This window comes from Neomonachus schauinslandi, chromosome 11, assembly GCF_002201575.2.
Source record: "Neomonachus schauinslandi chromosome 11, ASM220157v2, whole genome shotgun sequence".
Lineage (NCBI taxonomy): Eukaryota > Metazoa > Chordata > Mammalia > Carnivora > Phocidae > Neomonachus > Neomonachus schauinslandi.
In genome coordinates this window covers 11,916,468-11,935,110 of record NC_058413.1, presented here as the reverse complement: position 1 = coordinate 11,935,110, position 18,643 = coordinate 11,916,468, and the positions used below count along the sequence as shown (strand labels likewise).

The window sequence follows — 18,643 nt, the reverse complement described above, 5'->3', positions numbered from 1 at the left end:
GCATTTCTTGGTTTATGTCTTTCTGTGTTATTACATATCCTAGCTGAAAATATTCTTTCCTTTGCTATAAACCAATTTGGCTTTCAATAGTCAGCATGTTTAATAGGGATCATGAAAAGGGGTAATTTGTGTCTGCCTAGTAATTCAACTGGTGTCCATACTGGGACTCTAGCCAATAAAAATGTATATTTCCTTTTCCTGCCACTGACATTTCTGGCACAAGGACTACTGAACTTATATACGTGGTAAGTGCTAGATTTGTACCCAATTATTTTGAATCCAATTTATAAATTATACTCTGGACATCTTATGGCTTGGTCTCACCCAATTTGCTAACCATTCCCTGCCCGCCCCTCCCCCCCCACCTTATAAAGATAATCTTCAGTCCATATTGCACCTGTCCTGGTGCTTAATACTAAAACTTACAACTTATGTTTTTGGAGGGCTTAATATGTGCCACACATTTTCCCAATTTGTTTATATTTTCTCATTCGTTTGATTTGTGCAATACACCTATAATTTGGGAACTGTCATTTTCCCTCATTTTAAAGATGAGAATTCTGTGACACAGAGATCTTAAATAATTTCCCCCACTTTATAGAGCCAACAAAAGGCAGATCTGCGATTTTCATTCAGAGAGTCCAGCTCCACAGTATGTACTTTTAATCACTACACTACACTGCTCCACCCCCAGTGTTTATATAATATTATTGATGTGTTTTGTTTTATATTAATAGGTGATTACTAGAATGTGAGCTCCTCAAGGGATCTATGTTTCATTCAGTATGTGTCCAAATTCCTAGAATAGTCCCTGGCACACAGTAGGAACTTTAGTATTCCATATTAAGTAAAGGTTGTGTAAATGTGATATATTAGTACAATTGAATATTTGTCATTTGATATATATTGATCTCTTTATATATTGATCTATAAATATACACACACACATAGAGAGAGAGATCTGTAAACATATTCACAAATATATATATAGATTCATCTATTATCTATAGACCTATAGACAGACTGTTTGTGCCCACTATCCCCTCTCAATGTCTTCCAACTGATGGACCCTCTAGTTTAACTTCCACAATCAAACACAAAATTTGTTTATAGCAGGGTGATTATCAGGATGGAAATTGACCCTTTTCAAGAAAGATAACACTGTTCTCACTCTCTTGGGGTTTCTGTGAGGAAAAATGTTACCACTAGTCAGTCTTTCTCTTAAGAACACCCTGAGGATCATATAAACCTGATATCATATATTTATGTGCATAATATGTTAACATGATTATTAAACAGAGATCAAAGGGCTACTAGTGAAGGATTCACTTCACAACACCTACTGAAGAGATAGGACACACTTTGGTCAGTAAATAAAGGGGGTCAGGAGTGATGTCACCAAGATGGTGGGATGTGAGGCTCTTGACTTTCTCTCCTCCCAGGGACACGCTCAGAGGGGGCATTTCCCTCTGAGAGAAATCCAGAAACTTGCAGAGCAACTTGTACACATTAGGTGAATGAGAAGAGAGTCACAATGAAATGGATAGGAAGGGCTAAGATATGCTTGCCATAAACCCCACCCCAGCACAGCACCTTACAATCAGTAGGGAACCCCCAACTCCCAGTTTCTTCCTGAGAAGCAAAGGGTTAGACCACATATATAGTACCCAGTTTTAAGGCTACCACCCAAGGGATGGGCCCCCAAATCACCTTTCTCTGAGAGCCAGTGTGGCTTGACATACATGAATCTCACAGGGCCACATCAAACAAAGAAGCAGTTTTAAAATGGGTGCATGAGCATTTTTTTGCAGCTATCCCTTCCAGGCTCAGCACAGAAGAAGCAGGCAAAATGCCATCTCCCAGTTTCTCCCTGGAAAGGATTTGACCGTATACTTTCCCAGCTGCTGCCTTAGGTTCTGGCTTCTAATCAACTCACATGTGGGAGCTCACTGGGATATTCCCAGCAACCTAAAAGAACTGGTGGATATATCTTCTGCTTTCTCTCCTGGGATAACTGCAGTAATAAAACAAAGGCTCCAGCTTCTTCCTGAAAGGAGTTTGTCTACAAATCTACCACCTCATCATCTTCTCTCTATCCTTTTTTTTTTTTTAGCACCTCATCTTCTAGGGCTGTCCTTTGAGGGACTGACTTCTAAATTACCTACCTTTGGGAACCAGTGAGGTTCAGCATTCATGAATCCCTCAGGAACACACAAAATAAAGAGGTAGCTTTTACAAAAGCTTTCCCAGAGGCTATCCCCTCTGGCTTAGCACAGAGTAAGTAGGCAAAAACACCCAGTTCCCAGTTTCTCTCTGATAGGGGCTAGATTGTAATATCTTGACTTTTCCAGGTGCTGCCTGGATGTTGGGCTTCTAATTAGCTTGCATTGGAAGCTGAAGGGGCTGGCACATAATAGCTCTCTGGGAGCCTAAACAGGCATGTGGGTAATTCCCATGCTGTTGGGACACCAACAGATCTTGACATACCCTAATCTCCTGGGAACCACAAAAAGCAAAGACAGTGGTTTGTGCAAACACAGAGGCTTGAGGAAAATAAAGGCTCAGGTCAAGCTTATTGACAAAGATTATTTCCTACATGAGGCAAGTCTGTCAAGATTGGGAGACATGGCTGTTTTATCTAATGTGCAAAAACCAGTACAGAGAGTTAAGGAAAATAAAGAACAGAGGAATATGTTCCAAACAAACAAACAAAAAAAACCAAGATAAATGTCCGGAAACCAATCTTAATGAAACATAGATAAGTAATTTACCTGACAGAGAGTTTCAAATAATGGTCATAAAGATGCTCACCAAGGTCAGGAAAGCAGTGCATGAACAAAGTGAGCATTTCAATAAAAAGACAGAATATATTTTAAAAGTACCAAACAAATCACAATAACTAAACTGAAAAATTCAATAGAGTGGTTCAACAATAGACAAGATCAGATGGAGAAAAGGATCAGCAAACTCAAAGATAGGTCAGTGGAAATAATCTAATCAGAGGAGCAAAAATAAAAAAATTAAAAGAGTGAAAATAGCTTAACCAATTTATGGAACACAATCAAGTGGACCAATATACCTATTATAGAGTCCCAGAAGGAGAAAAGAGAGAGAATAGCACAGAAATGTGTTCAAAATAATAATGGCTAAAAATTTCCCAAACTTGGGGAAAGAAATAGACACTAAAATCCAGGAAACCCAAAGAGAACCAAAAAAAAAAAAATTTAATCCAAAGAGACCCACACCAAGACACATTATAATTTAATTGTTAAAGAAAAAGTTACTTTTACATAGAAGGAAACCCTAATAAGACTACAAGCAGATTTTTTTCAGCAGAAACCTTGCATGCTTGAAGGGAGTGGAATGATATATTCAAAGTGCTGAAAGAAAAACAACTGCCAGCCAAGAACTGCTTTACCCATGAAAGTTTCCTTCAGAACTTGAGGGGAGATAGATTTTCCCAGGCAAACAAAAGCTGAAGGAGTTCATTACCACTAGAGCAGCCTTATAACAAATGTTAAAAGAATTTCCTCAAGTTGAAAGATATTCAGTGCAAATGGAAACCAAAAGACAGTAGGAGTAGTTTTACTTATATCAGGCCAAATAGGCTTTAAGTCAAAACTATAGCAAGAAAGAAAGGTCATTATATAATGATAAAAAGGTCAATTTATTCAAAGAATATAACACTTAAAAATGTACATGTACCAAACAATGGAGTGCCTAAATATATAAAGCAGATATTGACAGATCTGAAATGAGAGATAGAAAACAATAAAAATAATAGTAAGGGACTTCAATATTCCACTTTCAACAAATGAATAGATCACCCAGGCAGACAATCAGGAAAGAAACATTGGATTGTAGCTACCTATTAGACCAAATGGACCTAACAGATACATACACACATTCCATGATACAGTAATTGAGTACACATTTTTCTTAAGGGCACATGGAACATTCTCCAGGATAGGTTATATATTAGACCACAAAACAAGTCTTAACAAATTTTAAAAGATTGGAATCATACCCAGCATCTTCTCTGACCACAGTGACATACAACTAGAAATCAGTAACAAAAACAAAAACTGGAAAATACACAAATATCTGGAGATTAAATAATATGTTCCTGAACAACAGTGAGTCAAAAAATTAATTAAAAATTTTTTCAGACAAATGAAAAAGGAAACACTATATGCACTATATACACTAAAATGTATACAATGAAGCAAAAGCAATTCAAAGAGAAAAGTTTATGATGATAAATGCTTAACTTAAGAGAAAAAGATCTCAAACAATCTAATCTCACACCTCAAAAAATTTAAAAAGAAGAAATAGGCACAAAATTAGTAAAAAGAAGAAAACTACTTGAGCATAAATATATAAAATAGAGACTAAAAAATGATAGAAAAGATAAAAGAGACTAAGGGATTTTTTAAAAATTTTTTTATTGTTATGTTAATCCCCATACATTACATCATTAGTTTTAGATGTAGTGTTCCATGATTCATTGTTTGTGCATAACACCCAGTGCTCCATGCAGAACGTGCCCTCCTCAATACCCATCACCAGGCTAACCCATCTTCCCACCCCCCTCCCCTCTAGAACCCTCAGTTTGTTTTTCAGATTGAGACTAAGGGATTTTTTAAGGATAAACAAAATTGATTAACTTTTAGGTAGACCAACTAAGAAAAAAAGAGAAAAGACTCAAATGAATAAGACCAGACATGAAAGAAGAGAGATTACAAATGATGACACAAAAATGAAAAGAATCACAAGAGACCACTATGAACAATTATTAACCAACAAATAGGATAACCTAGAAGAGATTGATAAATTCTTAGAAACATGGGGCGCCTGGGTGGCTCAGTCATTAAGCGTCTGCCTTCGGCTCAGGTCATGATCCCAGGGACCTGGGATCGAGCCCCACATCGGGCTCCCTGCCAGGCGGGAAGCCTGCTTCTCCCTCTCCCACTCCCCGTGCTTGTGTTCGGTCTCTCGCTGTGTCTCTCTCTGTCAAATAAATAAAATCTTTAAAAAAAAATTCTTAGAAACATGGAACCTATAAAAACTAAATTATAAAGAAGTATAAAATCTGATCAAACCAATTACTAGTAAGGAAGCTGAATAATCAAAAACTCCCAACAAAGAAAAGCTCAGGACCAGAGGACTTCACTGGTGAATTCTACCAAACATTTAAAGAAGAATTAATGCAAACCTTTCTCAAACCCTTCGAAAAAATTAAAGAGGAGGGTACACTTCCAAACTCATTTTATATGGCCGACATCACCCTGATACCAAAGTTAGACAAGGACACACAAGAAAACTAAAGATCAGTGTCCCTGATGAACATAGATGCAAAAATCCTCAACAAAATACTAGCAAGCCACATTCAACAACACTTTAGAAGAATCATACACCATGAGCAAGTGGATTTTATCCCTGTATATTAGCCCACAGCTAACATCATACTCAATGGTGAAAAGCTGAAAACTTTTCCTCTAAGATTAGGAAAAAGAGATGTCTACTCTTGCCACTTATCTTCAACATAGCACTGCAGGTTGGGAAAAGAGATAAAAGCCATCCAAGTGAGAAAGAAGTGAAATTGTGTCTACTGGTGACATTATCTTATGTATAGAAAACCCTAAAGATTCTACCCCCCCCCCAAAAAAACCCTACTAAAACTAAGAAACAAATCAGTAGAGTTGCAGAATACAAAGTCAGGACACAAAAATGAGTTGATTTCTAGACTCTAACGATGAATTATCAGAAAGAGAAATTAAGAAAGTCCCATTTATAGTAACAACAAAAAGAATAAAATGCTTAGGAATAGTTTTAAACAGGGAGGTCAAAGATCTGTACACTGAAAACTATAAAACATTAATGAAAGAAATTTAAGAAGACACACATAAATGGAAAAGGATTCTGTGTTCATGGACTGAAAAAATTAATATCGTGCAGATGTCCATTCTACGAAAAGCAATCCTTATCAAGGCAATCCTTATCAAAATTCCAATAGAAATAGAAAAAACAATCCTAAAATTTGCATGGAACCACGAAAGACCCCAAATAGCCAAAAAGATTCTGGGAAAGAAGAAGAAAGCAGGAGACATTATACTTCCTGACTTCTATGTTAGAAAACTATAATAATCAAAACAGTGTAATATTGGCATAAAAGCAGACACATAGATTACTGGAAGAGAATAGAGAGCCCAGAAATAAACCCATGCATATATGGTCAGGTAATTTTCAACAAAAGTTCCAGAAATACGTAATAAAGAAATGACAGTCTCTTCAATATATGGTGTTGGGGAACCTGGATATCCACATGCAAAAGAATGAAATTAGACCACTACCTTACACTATACACAAAATCAACTCAAAATGAATTAAAGACATACACATAAGACCAGAAACCATAAAACTCCCAGAAGAAGACTTAGGGGAAAAACTCCTTGACACTGGTGTTGGTAACAATTTTTTGGATTTGACACCAAAAGCAAACACAATAAAAACAAAAATTAATGAGTGGGACTACATCAAACTAAAAAGTTTCTGCACAGCTAAGGAAACCATCAACAAAATAAAAAGGCATAGTATGAAATGGGAGAAAATATTTGAAAATTATATATCTAATGAGAGATTAATATCCAAAATATATAAGGAACTCATATAGCTCAAGAGCAAAATAAAACAAAACCCCATATAATCCAACCAAAAAATGAGCAGAGGATCTGAAAAGACATTTTTTCTGAAGAAGACACACAAATAGCTCATCACTAATCATCAGGATAGGCAAATCAAAACCACAGTGAGATATTACCTTCACCTGTCAGGGTTTGTGTTACCAAAAAGACAAGAGATAACGAGGCTAGCAAGGATGTGGAGAAAAGGGAACCTTTGTGCACTGTTGGTAGGAATGTAAATCGTTACAGCCACTATAGAAAACAGTGTGGAGGTTCTTCAAGAAATTAAAAATAGAACTTCAATATGATTCAGCAATCCTACTTCTGGGTATATAGATCCAAAGGAAATGAAATCACTACCTAGGAAAGATTTCTGCATTCCCACATTCACCACATTGTTCACAACAGCCAACTCATGGAAACAAGCTAAGTGTCCATTGACAGATGAGTGGATAAAAATGATGTGATGCAAACACACACACACACACACACACAATGAAATATTATTCATCCATAAAATAACAAGGAAATCCTGCCATTTGTGACAACATGGATGAATCTGGAGGGCATTATATTAGTGAAATGAGCCAGACAGATAAAGACAAATACTATGGTATCACTTATATGTGGAATCTTAAAAAAAAAGGCGAACTCATAGAAATATGAGTGGTTTCTATGAGTTCGAAAAATGGTGGTTGCCAGGGGCTGGGATGTGGATGGTATAGGGAGAGGCTGGTAAAAGTATTCAAACTTTCAGTCTTAAGATGAGTTAAGTGCTAAGGACCTAATCTATAGCATGGTGATTATTGTTGATAATTCTGTAATGTGTCACTAAAATTTGCTAAGAGATTAGATCTTTTTAAAAAATTTTTGTTATGTTAATCACTTATACATTACATCATTAGTTTTTGATGTAATGTTCCATGACTCATTGTTTGTGTATAACACCCAGTGCTCCATGCAGAACGTGCCCTCTTTAATACCCATCACCAGGCTAACCCATCCTCCCACCCCCCTCCCCTCTAGAATCCTCAGTTTGTTTTTTAGAGTCCATCGTTGCTAAGAGATTAGATCTTAAGTGTTCTCTCACACACACACAAAAGTAAGTATATGAAATAATGAAAGTATTAACTTGGTTGCGGGAGGCCTTTCACAATGTATATGTGTATATATGTATATATTACCACGTTTTGTACTTTAAATATATTACAATTTCATTTGTCAATTATACCTCAGTGAAGCTAGTTGAGGGTGGGGGCGGGGAGAGGGAGGGTAAAGAAAAGAGAGAGGATAATTACACTATACCCTTAAGATAATGCCACATCTTGGCAAAAGTGTCGGGATATGCTCATTAGCAATACTCCGCTTGTAAGATAGGAGTTCCAGGAGAAGCATTAGGGCAGAATGCAGCTGAATAGTGTCACTGAGATCCAGAAGTGTAGGAAACTGAACAAGACCAGGGTCCACTACAGGAAGGTCTGGCCATGCCAGGTCTGCTGGACCCAAAGGGAAGTCCATGAGTGGTTTAAGAGCAGGGACTGTGTGATTCTGTTGACCATTTGTACTGCTTCCCAGAGCCCAGACAACACATACCACTTTACTGCTAATTACAATTTATTCTTTCTCTCTGCCCACCCATCCACTCTTCCTGCCACATCAGCCCACCCAACACTGTTTTGTGTTCAGGGCTGCTTCACAGGGGCACACAGTGCCACTGGTTCCAGTCACAGGGCAAGGTGATATGATTCAGACTGTGACTCATTTTCTGTATGATTTTGTTGGTTACAAATGTATGGTAATAGGTAGGGTAGTCAAGTTTGTCCAGAGCATGGATGTGAACATCCATGAGATAGGAGATGAGACCCTTGTTCCGGTACTCAGGCAGAGTACCCCCCATCCGTATCTCGTCTGTCTGGTCCATCAGGCTCCAAGACACAGGGGTCCCCTGGGGCCCGAGCAGGCAGAAGGTGGGGAAGTTCTGGATACAGCGCTCGATGAATCTCTGGCTCCTGTCATTGCCACCAAAATGCCAGAATTTATTCACCAAGGCAGCATGAGTAACATCCATGGAGGAGAGTTTAAACATCTCTTGGTTGCTGTTGAGAACAAGGGAAAAGAACACCCCGTAATATCACACATACTGCGGAGTATTTTCCCCAAAACTGTCTTCAGACAATGCAAATTGGAGCACAGTAAAGGCATAGATTCTGTAGCCAGATTGCCTGAATTCATAATCTTTTTATAAAATGGAGGTATTAACACAGTGGTGATATTAGTAGCACCCCTGTTAAATAGTGTAAGAGTATCACATGATAAGTACCTAGGACTTGTGCCACACGAAAAATAAGAATCACACAAAAATAAAGCATTATTTTTGTCAACATTGCTGTTACTCTCCACTTAAGATGGGAGAACTGATAACATTCCTGTTCTACACATAAGAATAGGTAAGCAGAAAATAAGCAAGTGCCTCAAAGCATATGCTAGCAAGCTATAAAGCCAGAACTTGGTATCTTATAATCCTGGAATCTTTGGATTCTCCTTGGCCACTGTGGGAGAGCTGAAGTCCAGGGAGAGGCAGGGATGTGGAGTGCAGGCAGCCCCCGCCTTACAGAACATTGAAGTCTGAAGGCTGCTGCAGTGGTGGAGAAGTGTTGGGGAGATGACCTGGAAAGAGCCCACAATGTGGAAGCAGGAAATGTAGACATGAGCCCCAGTTATGCCCTTAACCATCCACGTGACCTGAACAAGCTGTTTCATCAATTGGACCTGTTTTCCATCAGGAAAATGGGGATAATGTCTCCTACCTTCTCTATCTCATGGGATGGACAAGACAATCAAATGAGATTATAGATTTGGATGTGTCTTTCAGATGTAAGGTGCAATACAGTGTGAATAAGGCTTTTCCAGGCATATTAACACACAAGAGGGCCATAGGATTGGACATCTCCAGATCAAATCCCTGTATCAGTTTTAATTCTATTCAGGCATAAGTGGAGGGAAATATATAATATGTTTAAATTCTTTTTATTGGAAAACTTTTGCTCTGAGAAGTAACTTCATTGCATATTTATGAGGCATCTACTTTGTTTTCTGTTCTGGCTACTGAAAACTTATTGGTGAACAATATAAGGAGTGTCCCCTGATCTTGTGGAGTTTGAATTGTTGCAAGGGAAGAATCAAACAACAAATAGGTCAATAAATACACAAAAAAGCTGATTTCGGATAGTGATAAGTGCACTGAGGAAAATAAAAATTGGGTTTTGTGATGAAGAATTATGGGAAGGGGTGGTTTTAGGTTGCTCTGAGGAGAACTCTCTAAGGAAATGATATTTGAGAGAATGAATGGCAAGAAAGAAGCAACTATGCAAAGATCAGAGGGAAGGACATTTTAGGGAAGAACAGATGCAATGATCCAAAGGTATGTGTGAGTGTATGAAATCAAGTCACAGAAAAAAGGCCAAAGCTGCTGGTAGGAGGAAGCAAGAGGGACAAGATGAAGTCCAAGAGATGGTGGATTGCAGGTCTCATAGGACCCTAAATGTCTGTAATGGGCATGTGAGCTGAAAAAAACAAAACAAAACACTGATGACTTTTAAGTGGATGAATTGATATAATCCATGTACAAAAGGATCATCCTGGAAATTGATTGTAGGGAGGCAAGAGTGAACATAAGGAAAGAAGTTGGGAGGCCACTTCCATACAGAAAGATGAGAGTAATGCAGAGCATCTTTTTTCAAACTCACATGACTTTGCGTCTGCCAGATTTAAGAGGTAAGTTCTTTGCCTCCAGCAAGGAAGGGAGCAGTTTACTTGCTGTCTCGGGCAACATATACATAATGCCTTGTTTTTGCTTGACCTTGACCAATTTAGCAGCTGCAAGATTTTGTATCACTTCGTTCAGGCTGGACTGCGAACCTAGACAGGGGTAAGGTAAGGTGAGAAATAATTGCCCATGTAGATGCTACAGAAGCTTGCTGGTGGAAATATACAGAATTTAAAGTCAGGCAGTATTGCTTCTGGTGTTGCCTTTAACCATGTGACCATGCCCAAGTCACTCTCGTATACAAGCAGATAATACTAGACATCCTGACTATATCACTGTGAAATCAATGGAGAAATGGTATCTTAAAAATAGTAGCCAACCTTGAGTGTGCACATAATTCATGCCCACGTATTGGTCTAATACCACATTTAATTCTTCCATTGACCCTATGTTTTAGGTACTTTTACTACCCTCATTTTTTTTACATATGAGGAAACTGAATAATAGATAAGTTACATCACTTGCTCAAATCACAAAGCAAGTAACAGGAAGAGCAAGGATGCCACCCTAGAGAATCTGACTCTGGAGGGCATGCTCACACCCATGGTTGTTCTTGTGACCTGGAGGTTCTCCCTGGCACAAGGAACTGTCATTCTTATTCTAGGAATGGAAGGCCAGAGGGGGAGCTCTGCTTGCACACCTAATCACACTAAGGGACCCTGAATATGTCTGCAAAATATATCATGAATCCTCAGCTAACAAGAAATTCCATTACTCACAGTTCCTTGTGTCAAGGCTATAGTTTGCAATGTTTGAATTCTATTCCACTGAAGAGGGGGTAGCAGCTGATGCAAAGAATGAACATCGAGCTGAGTGGGGCTTTGTAGAGCTTCCTACCCCTACAAAGGCTGTAGGGGAATGTTCTCAGGATGAAAAGTGACCCTGCAGTTGTAGCCATGAACAGTCACAGAAGCCAGCACACATCCCAGATCCCTTACTTACTTTGGATTTGCAAATGTTGTTTCCAGTTGATGATACCTGATGCACCAAGGAATTCTTGACAGTTTTGGGGGTTCTTAGAATAAACTTGGTAGGTGTTGGTGTAGTGATCAAAATCATCTGTCATTTCCTGTTTGGTTAGGTAATGTGGAATAAATAAAATTGAATATACCCAGTGATTAGAATACTTGGCCTTTGTATTTCATTATACTGTGCTATTTTATAAACTTATAAATATTGATATTTTTCTTGAGGTATTCTCATTATTCCTGAATCATTTACATCATGAGAGCAAGTCAGGGATTTAATCAATTATTCAATTTATGGTTAAGAAAAACTTGCTAAACTAGGTATTTATATGTTGTGTTACAATTTCAAATCAACCAAATGTGCACTGGTTTAGAAAGCATTCTTCTATAATTCTGTAATCCTCAGGAGAAAGAAATTACTGTCAAAGGCAAGCTTCCATTGCAAGAGTAAATCTTATTCTATTTAAAAGAGTCTCAAAAAAAAAAAAAGTCTCAGAACATATGGATTATAAACATAACAATATTGAAATTGACACAGGTAAACTTGTATTGGAATTTTCACTTTTATGTGATATAGCTACACAAAATAAAGACACATGATGTCCTTATTTTTTCTTTTAAATTGTTTATTTAAGTGCAATCAATATACAACATTATATTAGTTCCAGGTGTACAATACAATGACTCAACACTTCCCCCCACCCCCACCCCCCGCCTCTGGCAACCACCAGTTTTTTTTCTGTATTTAAGAATCGATTTTTTGTCCCTTTTTTCTTTGTTTGTTCATTTGTTTTGTTTCTTAAATTCCACATATGAGTGAAATCGTGTGGTATTTGTCTTTCTCTGACTGACTTATTTAACATTATACCCTCTAAGTCCATTCACATTGTTGTAAATGACAAGGTTTCATTCTTTTTTATGGCTGAGTAATATTTCATTATATATATATGTATATATAATATATCCATACATATATAAAAAACACTTTTTCTTTATCCATTCATATATTGGTGGAGAATTGGATTACTTCAATATCTTGGTTATTGTAATAATCCTGCAATAAACATAGGGGCACATATATCTTTTCAAATTATTATTTTCACTTACTTTGGGTAAATACCCAATAGTAGAATTATTGGATCATATGGTAATTTAATTTTTAAGTTTTGGGGGAACCTCCTTATTGTTTCCATAGAGACTGCACTAATATACATTCCCAACAGTGTACAAGGGTTCCTTTTGCTCCACAACCTCATCAACACTTACTTCTTGTGTTTTTCATTTGAGCCATTCTGATAGGTATAAAGTGATATCTAATTGTGGTTTTAATTTGCATTTCCCTGATGATTAGTGATATTGAGCATCTTTCATTGTGTCTGTCGGCCATCTGTATGTCTTCTTTGGATAAATGTCCGTTCAGGTCCTCTGCCTATTTTTTAATTGGGTTATTTGTTTTTTTTGGTGTTGAGTTGTATAAGTTCTTCATATATTTTGGATATTAACCCCTTATTGGACACATGATGTCTTTAAAATGTAAACTATGGAAGACATGAACAGACACTTCTCAAAAGAAGACATACAAATGGCTAACAGACACATGAAAAAATGTTCATCATCATTAGCCATCAGGGAAATTCAAATCAAAACCACTGAGATACCACCTTACACCAGTTAGAATGGCCAAAATGGACAGGGAAAGAAACAGCAAATGTTGGAGAGGTTGTGGAGAAAGGGGAACCCTCTTACACTGTTGGTGGGAATGCAAGTTGGTACAGCCACTTTGGAAAACAGTGTGGAGGTGCCTCAAAAAATTAAAAATAGAGCTACCCTACGACCCAGAAATTGCACTCCTGGGTATTTACACCAAAGACACAGATGTAGTGAAAAGAAGGGCCATATGCACCCCAATGTTCATAGCAGCAATGTCCACAATAGCCAAACTGTGGAAAGAGCCAAGATGCCCTTCAACAGATGAATGGATAAAGAAGATGTGGTCCATATGTACAATGGAATATTACTCAGCCATCAGAAAGGATGAATACCCAACTTTTACATCAACATGGATGGGACTGGAGGAGATTATGCTAAGTGAAATAAGTCAAGCAGAGAATGTCAATTATCATATGGTTTCACTTATTTGTGGAACATAAGGAATAGCATGGAGGACATTAGGAGAAGGAAGGGAAAAATGAAGGGGGGGAATCAGAGGGGGAGATGAACCATAAGAGACTATGGGCTCTGAGAAACAAACTGAGGGTTTTAGAGGGAAGGGGGGTTGGGGGATGGGTTAGCCCAGTGATGGGTATTAAGGAGGGCACGTTCTGCATGGAGCACTGGGTGTTATACGAAAACAATGAATCGTGGATCACTACATCAAAAACTAATGATGTATGGTGACTAACATAATAAAATTAAATTAAATTTAAAAAAATAAAGTGTAAACCAAAATGCACTATTATTTAAAAAAAATAATTTGCATTCCCCAAAAAATTGAAACACAAAATTTGTTCAAAAATATCTTCTCAAATTTAACAGATGAGAGTTGAGTTTATTTGAAGATGAAGGAAGAAGTCAGGAAACAACTACCCAACAAGGGTAGAATAGCTAGAAAGTGCTTCACAGAAATGCACTCATAGCTTCATCTTTTATATCAATAATTAATGTAAATGTCTTCATTTTTGTAGTCTGTTTAGTTCAGTGTTTTTGAAAAGCACTATATATATTTAAATTTTATTTGAAAATTTTATATTAAAATGATATTATATGATTACATATTTTGCATGCATAAATTTTTACTTTATATTTTCCAATATGCTTATAACATATTTGTATTTGAAATGTATTAAGTACTTAGTTTGAGTGATCTTTAAAAGTTGGCACTGAAAATATATTCCTAAATAAAGGCATTGCAATTTGTTCTTTATATTTTCTTAACATTCTTCATATTTATCTCTACATATTTTTAGGTGTTATTTTTTCTGTTTAGAATGCAGCTTCTATTCTTGTTAGCCTGCCAAAAACCTATTTATCTTCAAAATCCAGTCTTGGGGAAATGTCTACCTGGAAGGCCCTCTGATCCTTTACTTGCATACCCTGACATCTGTGGTTTTAATCATCTCTTGGACAGTACTGCTTGTATCTTGTATGTTGTATGTTCTTATATGTTTTTGTACATTTTCACTCCATGTTGTAATTTATTCACTTATCTGTCTTTTCCTCCAGGCTGTGAGCTTCTTGAGGACAGGGACTTGCTCACCATCACACAATTCATTTCTATATCACCTAGGTCTACCACATTGCCAGGTGCTTGGTAGGCACATAGCAAATAAGAAAACAAAAATATACTCATTCCACATCTGGCACCTTACCTCCTCCTGAGGGCGGATAACCACTGTTGTAAAATCAGGCCACTTGTCCACCAGGGCCTTCAGCTTGAATGGGTCTCCCTGGTTCATGTGGAAGACAGTCCCATAAACCTGTGCCATCCCAAGAAAATCGGGGGGTCAACTTATTGGGAAAGGATGGTACAGTGCCTTGTTTGATCAGGGCAAGGATTATTTCTATGAAATCAAGGTGATAATTGATAGGGCATGTGGTTTAAATCACCTTCAGATTCCACTTTATTACTCCAAATAGAAAGAGGTTTGGGGGTCAAACCATGAGAACATTATATGAATACAGTTAAACATTCAAATAAATAAATAATTAAAAATCATCCACTATCACATTGTAGAACTTAGTGTTGTATCTTTCCATTTTATTTCATTTATTGACAAATACACATACAATTTTTAAGCAACGAAATTAACTAATATATATTAGTTTAACACGTGTTCCCCCCCCACACACACACACACACTCTACTATGGGCATATTTCCGTGTCAAAAAACACAAATTTATATAATCATTTTTAAAGACTGCATAATATCCATCATATGAAAGAACTCCAGTTCAGTTTTTTTTCTGCACCTATTAAGAGAAGATCATCTGGCTTTTTTTCTTTAATCTATTGATACAATGATATACACTGATTGATCTTTGATTGTTGAACCTGCCTTGCAGTCTCATGATAAATTCCCCTTGGTTATAATGTATTATCCTTTTGATATATTGATGGATTTGACTTGATAGTATTTTGCTGAGGATTTTTTGCATCTATGTTCATGAGGAATATTGTTCTCTAGTTCTCTCTCTTTTTCTTTAATAAAATCTACCTCTGGTTTTGATATTAGGGTAATTCTCGACTCATAAAATGAGTTGGGAAGTGTTTCCTCCTCTGATCTTTTCTGCAAGAGTATGCATAGAATTGATATTATTTCTTCCTTCCATGTGTGGTAGAAATTGCCATGAAAGCCATCTAAGCAATGGTATTTTCTTTGTTGGAAAGTTTTAAATTATGAAATCAATCTCTGCAGAAGATACAGGATGATAAAGGTTATATTTTTCTTCTTCAGTGACTGTTGGTAATTTTTACTTTCCACAGAACATAAATTGTGAAATCTATGGGCACAGTGTTGATAATGATATGTCTTTATTATCCTTATATTGTTTATGGGGTTGGTGTTAATATCCCCTATTTCATTCCTGATTTGATTTGTGTCTTCCCTTTGCATCTCTGAGTCAGAAGTTTATCAATATTATTGATCTTTTCAATGAGCCAGATTTGATTCATTTTCTTGATTGGTTTTCTCCTCTCAAATTCATTGGTTTCTGCTCTTATCTTTTATAATTTCCTTAATTCTGTTTGCTTTGGAGTTAATTTATTCTTTTTCTGGTTTTTCAGGTGGAGACTTAAAACACTGATTTGAGACCATTATTTTTTTCAGGAAAGCACTTAATGCTGTATATTTCCCACTTATCACTGCTTTAGCTGCATCCCAAAACTTTTGATATGTTGTGCTTTCATCTTTATTCAACTCAGATATTTTCTAATTTTCCTCATGACTTTGAAGTATGGTTTATTTAGAAATGTGTTGTATATTTCTAAAATTTGAGTGTTTTTCTAGATACCTGCCAGTGTTTTTTAAAGTTTAATATCGTATTACTGAAGGACATACTTGTTATGATTTCAGTTCTTTAAAAAGTCTTGAAAATGTGATCTATCTTTGTACACATTCCATGTGCACTTGGAAAGAATGTGTATTCTGCTATTGTTGAGGGATGTATTCTGTAAATGTCAATTAAGTTGGTTCATAGTATTTTTCAGGTCTTCTATATAGGTTATAAGTTTTCTGCCTATTCTATAAATTACTTAGGAGTGTTAAAATCTTCAGTCACACATATGGGTTTATCTATTTGTTCTTTCAGTTCTATTGGTTTTTGTCCCATGTCCTTTGAACCTCTGTTGTTACATGTATACATTTCAGCATTTTTAATGTCTTCATTGTGAATTTATACCTTTATTAAAATGGAGTGGCACTCTTTATCCCTGTAATATTCTAGTCCCTATGCAATATATATTATTGCCCCCCCCAATAAAACCCCCACCTCTTTATATACAAGATCATTGATCCATTTCTAAAATAAAATTTCTATCTTGTCCCATATTAAACATAAGCTTTTGGAGTTTGACAAAATAGAAATTGGCCTATCATTAATTTCAAAGAATCATAATGGTTAACTTTTGTCAGGCACTCGATTGTTTAGAAAGAATAAGTTAAACATTAATGTGTTATTTTAGTCAACTGTGAAATTCTGGGAAGTCTTCCAGTGTTACATAATACAATTCTTGGAATGGCACAAAGATGTTTTTGGATCATCACACAGCAAAGATCACAGTGGATTTAAATCATATGATTGCCACTCGCTAGTGGTGTGATCTTGGTCAAGTCTTAAAACTGAGCTTGCATTTCCTCTTTGGTTATATAGATATAACAGACTTGCCTTCCAGTGAGGTGATGTAAGCTAAATGAGATGTAAGACGAGTGAGTGCCTGGCACAGAGTAGGTGCTCAGAGAATGCTTGTTTTCCTTCCTACTTCTTTCATAGGCAGTTGCTAGTCCTTTTTTCCCCCCTAAGAATGTTCTGTCACCTTTAAGGACTCTGGGAGGCTCTTCCTCAAGGATTTCTCTAGCATCTGCAGCACTTGCGGGCCTTGTAAGTGGAACATCTTGGCCTTAACCTAAAGAGAAGATCAAGAAATATTAAGGAATGTGAAGCAATGGAAAACATACAAAGACACAAAACAGATACAACAGGCAGTTCTAACTAATGGTCAGACCTTTATTCTTGTTGTTTTATTGGTGCCCTATTCACTGAACTCCTCACTAACTCCTGGGAAGAATAAGACTGGCAGAAATCACAGGTGCATCTTTCTAAAACTACTTTTTAATATTTTCTAAACTTTTAAAAATCTTTATGAAATTTTTATTTTAATTTTTATATCACCCAGTATACCAATAATTAAGGATGCACTAAGATGACCATATATACTATCTAAATATGCATGAACATCTTTGAGATTAAGTTCACATCCATGACAAGCCTGAGTCTGCCACTTAGAAGCTATGTGATGTTGGGCAAATTACTTAACTCCTCTGTGCCTTGGTTTCATTTATAAAATGGCAATGACTATAGTGCCTGTCCCATAAAGTAGTTGTGCCAGTTAAATAAATCAATACATGTGAGGTGCTTTGACCAGTGCATTTGAGCAAACACTTTTATTCCTCTTGAGTAAATATGTAGAAGTGCATTTACATGGTCATATAGTAAGCATATGTTTAACTTTATAAAAAACTGCCAGACTGCTTTTCCAAAGTGGCTGAACTATTTTATATTCCCTTAGCAGTGTTTGAGTTCCATTTGCTTCTCATTCTCTCCAGCACTTCTCCAAATGATTTTCTTATATAGCCATTTTCAGGAATCATTGCTATAATAGGTAACAGATAAATCTGCAACAATACCCTTCAGGGGTCAGAGAGAGGAAGATAACTAGGCTCACCTCATCCCACAAACACAACTAGGTAAATATCAAATCATCCTAAATACCCCAGAAATCGACCTGAAGACTGGCAGAACAAACTCCACAACTAGAGAGAGAAAAGGCCACACCAAGGAAGGTAGAAGTGTGGAGATGGGGTTTGGGGGAGAAATGGATCAAGGGTGCTGTATAAGGGAGGTAGGTATGGTCTCAGAGAAAGGTGAGAGAGAGAGAGAGAGAGGAACA

General features: G+C 36.8%; 1 protein-coding gene and 1 long non-coding RNA gene across 2 annotated transcripts in view; one reads left to right on the top strand and one right to left on the bottom strand.

The window, feature by feature from the left end:
- The window catches only part of LOC110575843, an 81,474-nt gene that overhangs the window by 43,195 nt on the left and 19,636 nt on the right, over positions 1 to 18,643 (top strand). The window lies entirely within an intron of this gene.
- LOC110575842 (glycine N-phenylacetyltransferase-like) lies at positions 8,377 to 17,587 on the bottom strand. Its single transcript, XM_021684869.1, has 5 exons — positions 17,510 to 17,587; positions 14,846 to 14,953; positions 11,452 to 11,578; positions 10,430 to 10,601; positions 8,377 to 8,779 (listed from the first exon to the last, which is right to left on the bottom strand). Exons 1-5 carry the CDS (start codon positions 17,585 to 17,587, stop codon positions 8,377 to 8,379), a joined length of 888 nt encoding a protein of 295 aa, XP_021540544.1.

Coding starts and splice junctions, on each gene's coding strand:
- LOC110575842 (XM_021684869.1), bottom strand. CDS start 17,587: ATGTTCCACTTACAAGGCCCGCAAGTGCTGCAGATGCTAGAGAAATCC. Junction 10,602..11,451: donor ACAACATTTGCAAATCCAAA/GTAAGTAAGGGA, acceptor ACCCCTGTCTAG/GTTCGCAGTCCAGCCTGAAC. Junction 8,780..10,429: donor TCTGGCAGACGCAAAGTCAT/GTGAGTTTGAAA, acceptor TGTTCTCAACAG/CAACCAAGAGATGTTTAAAC.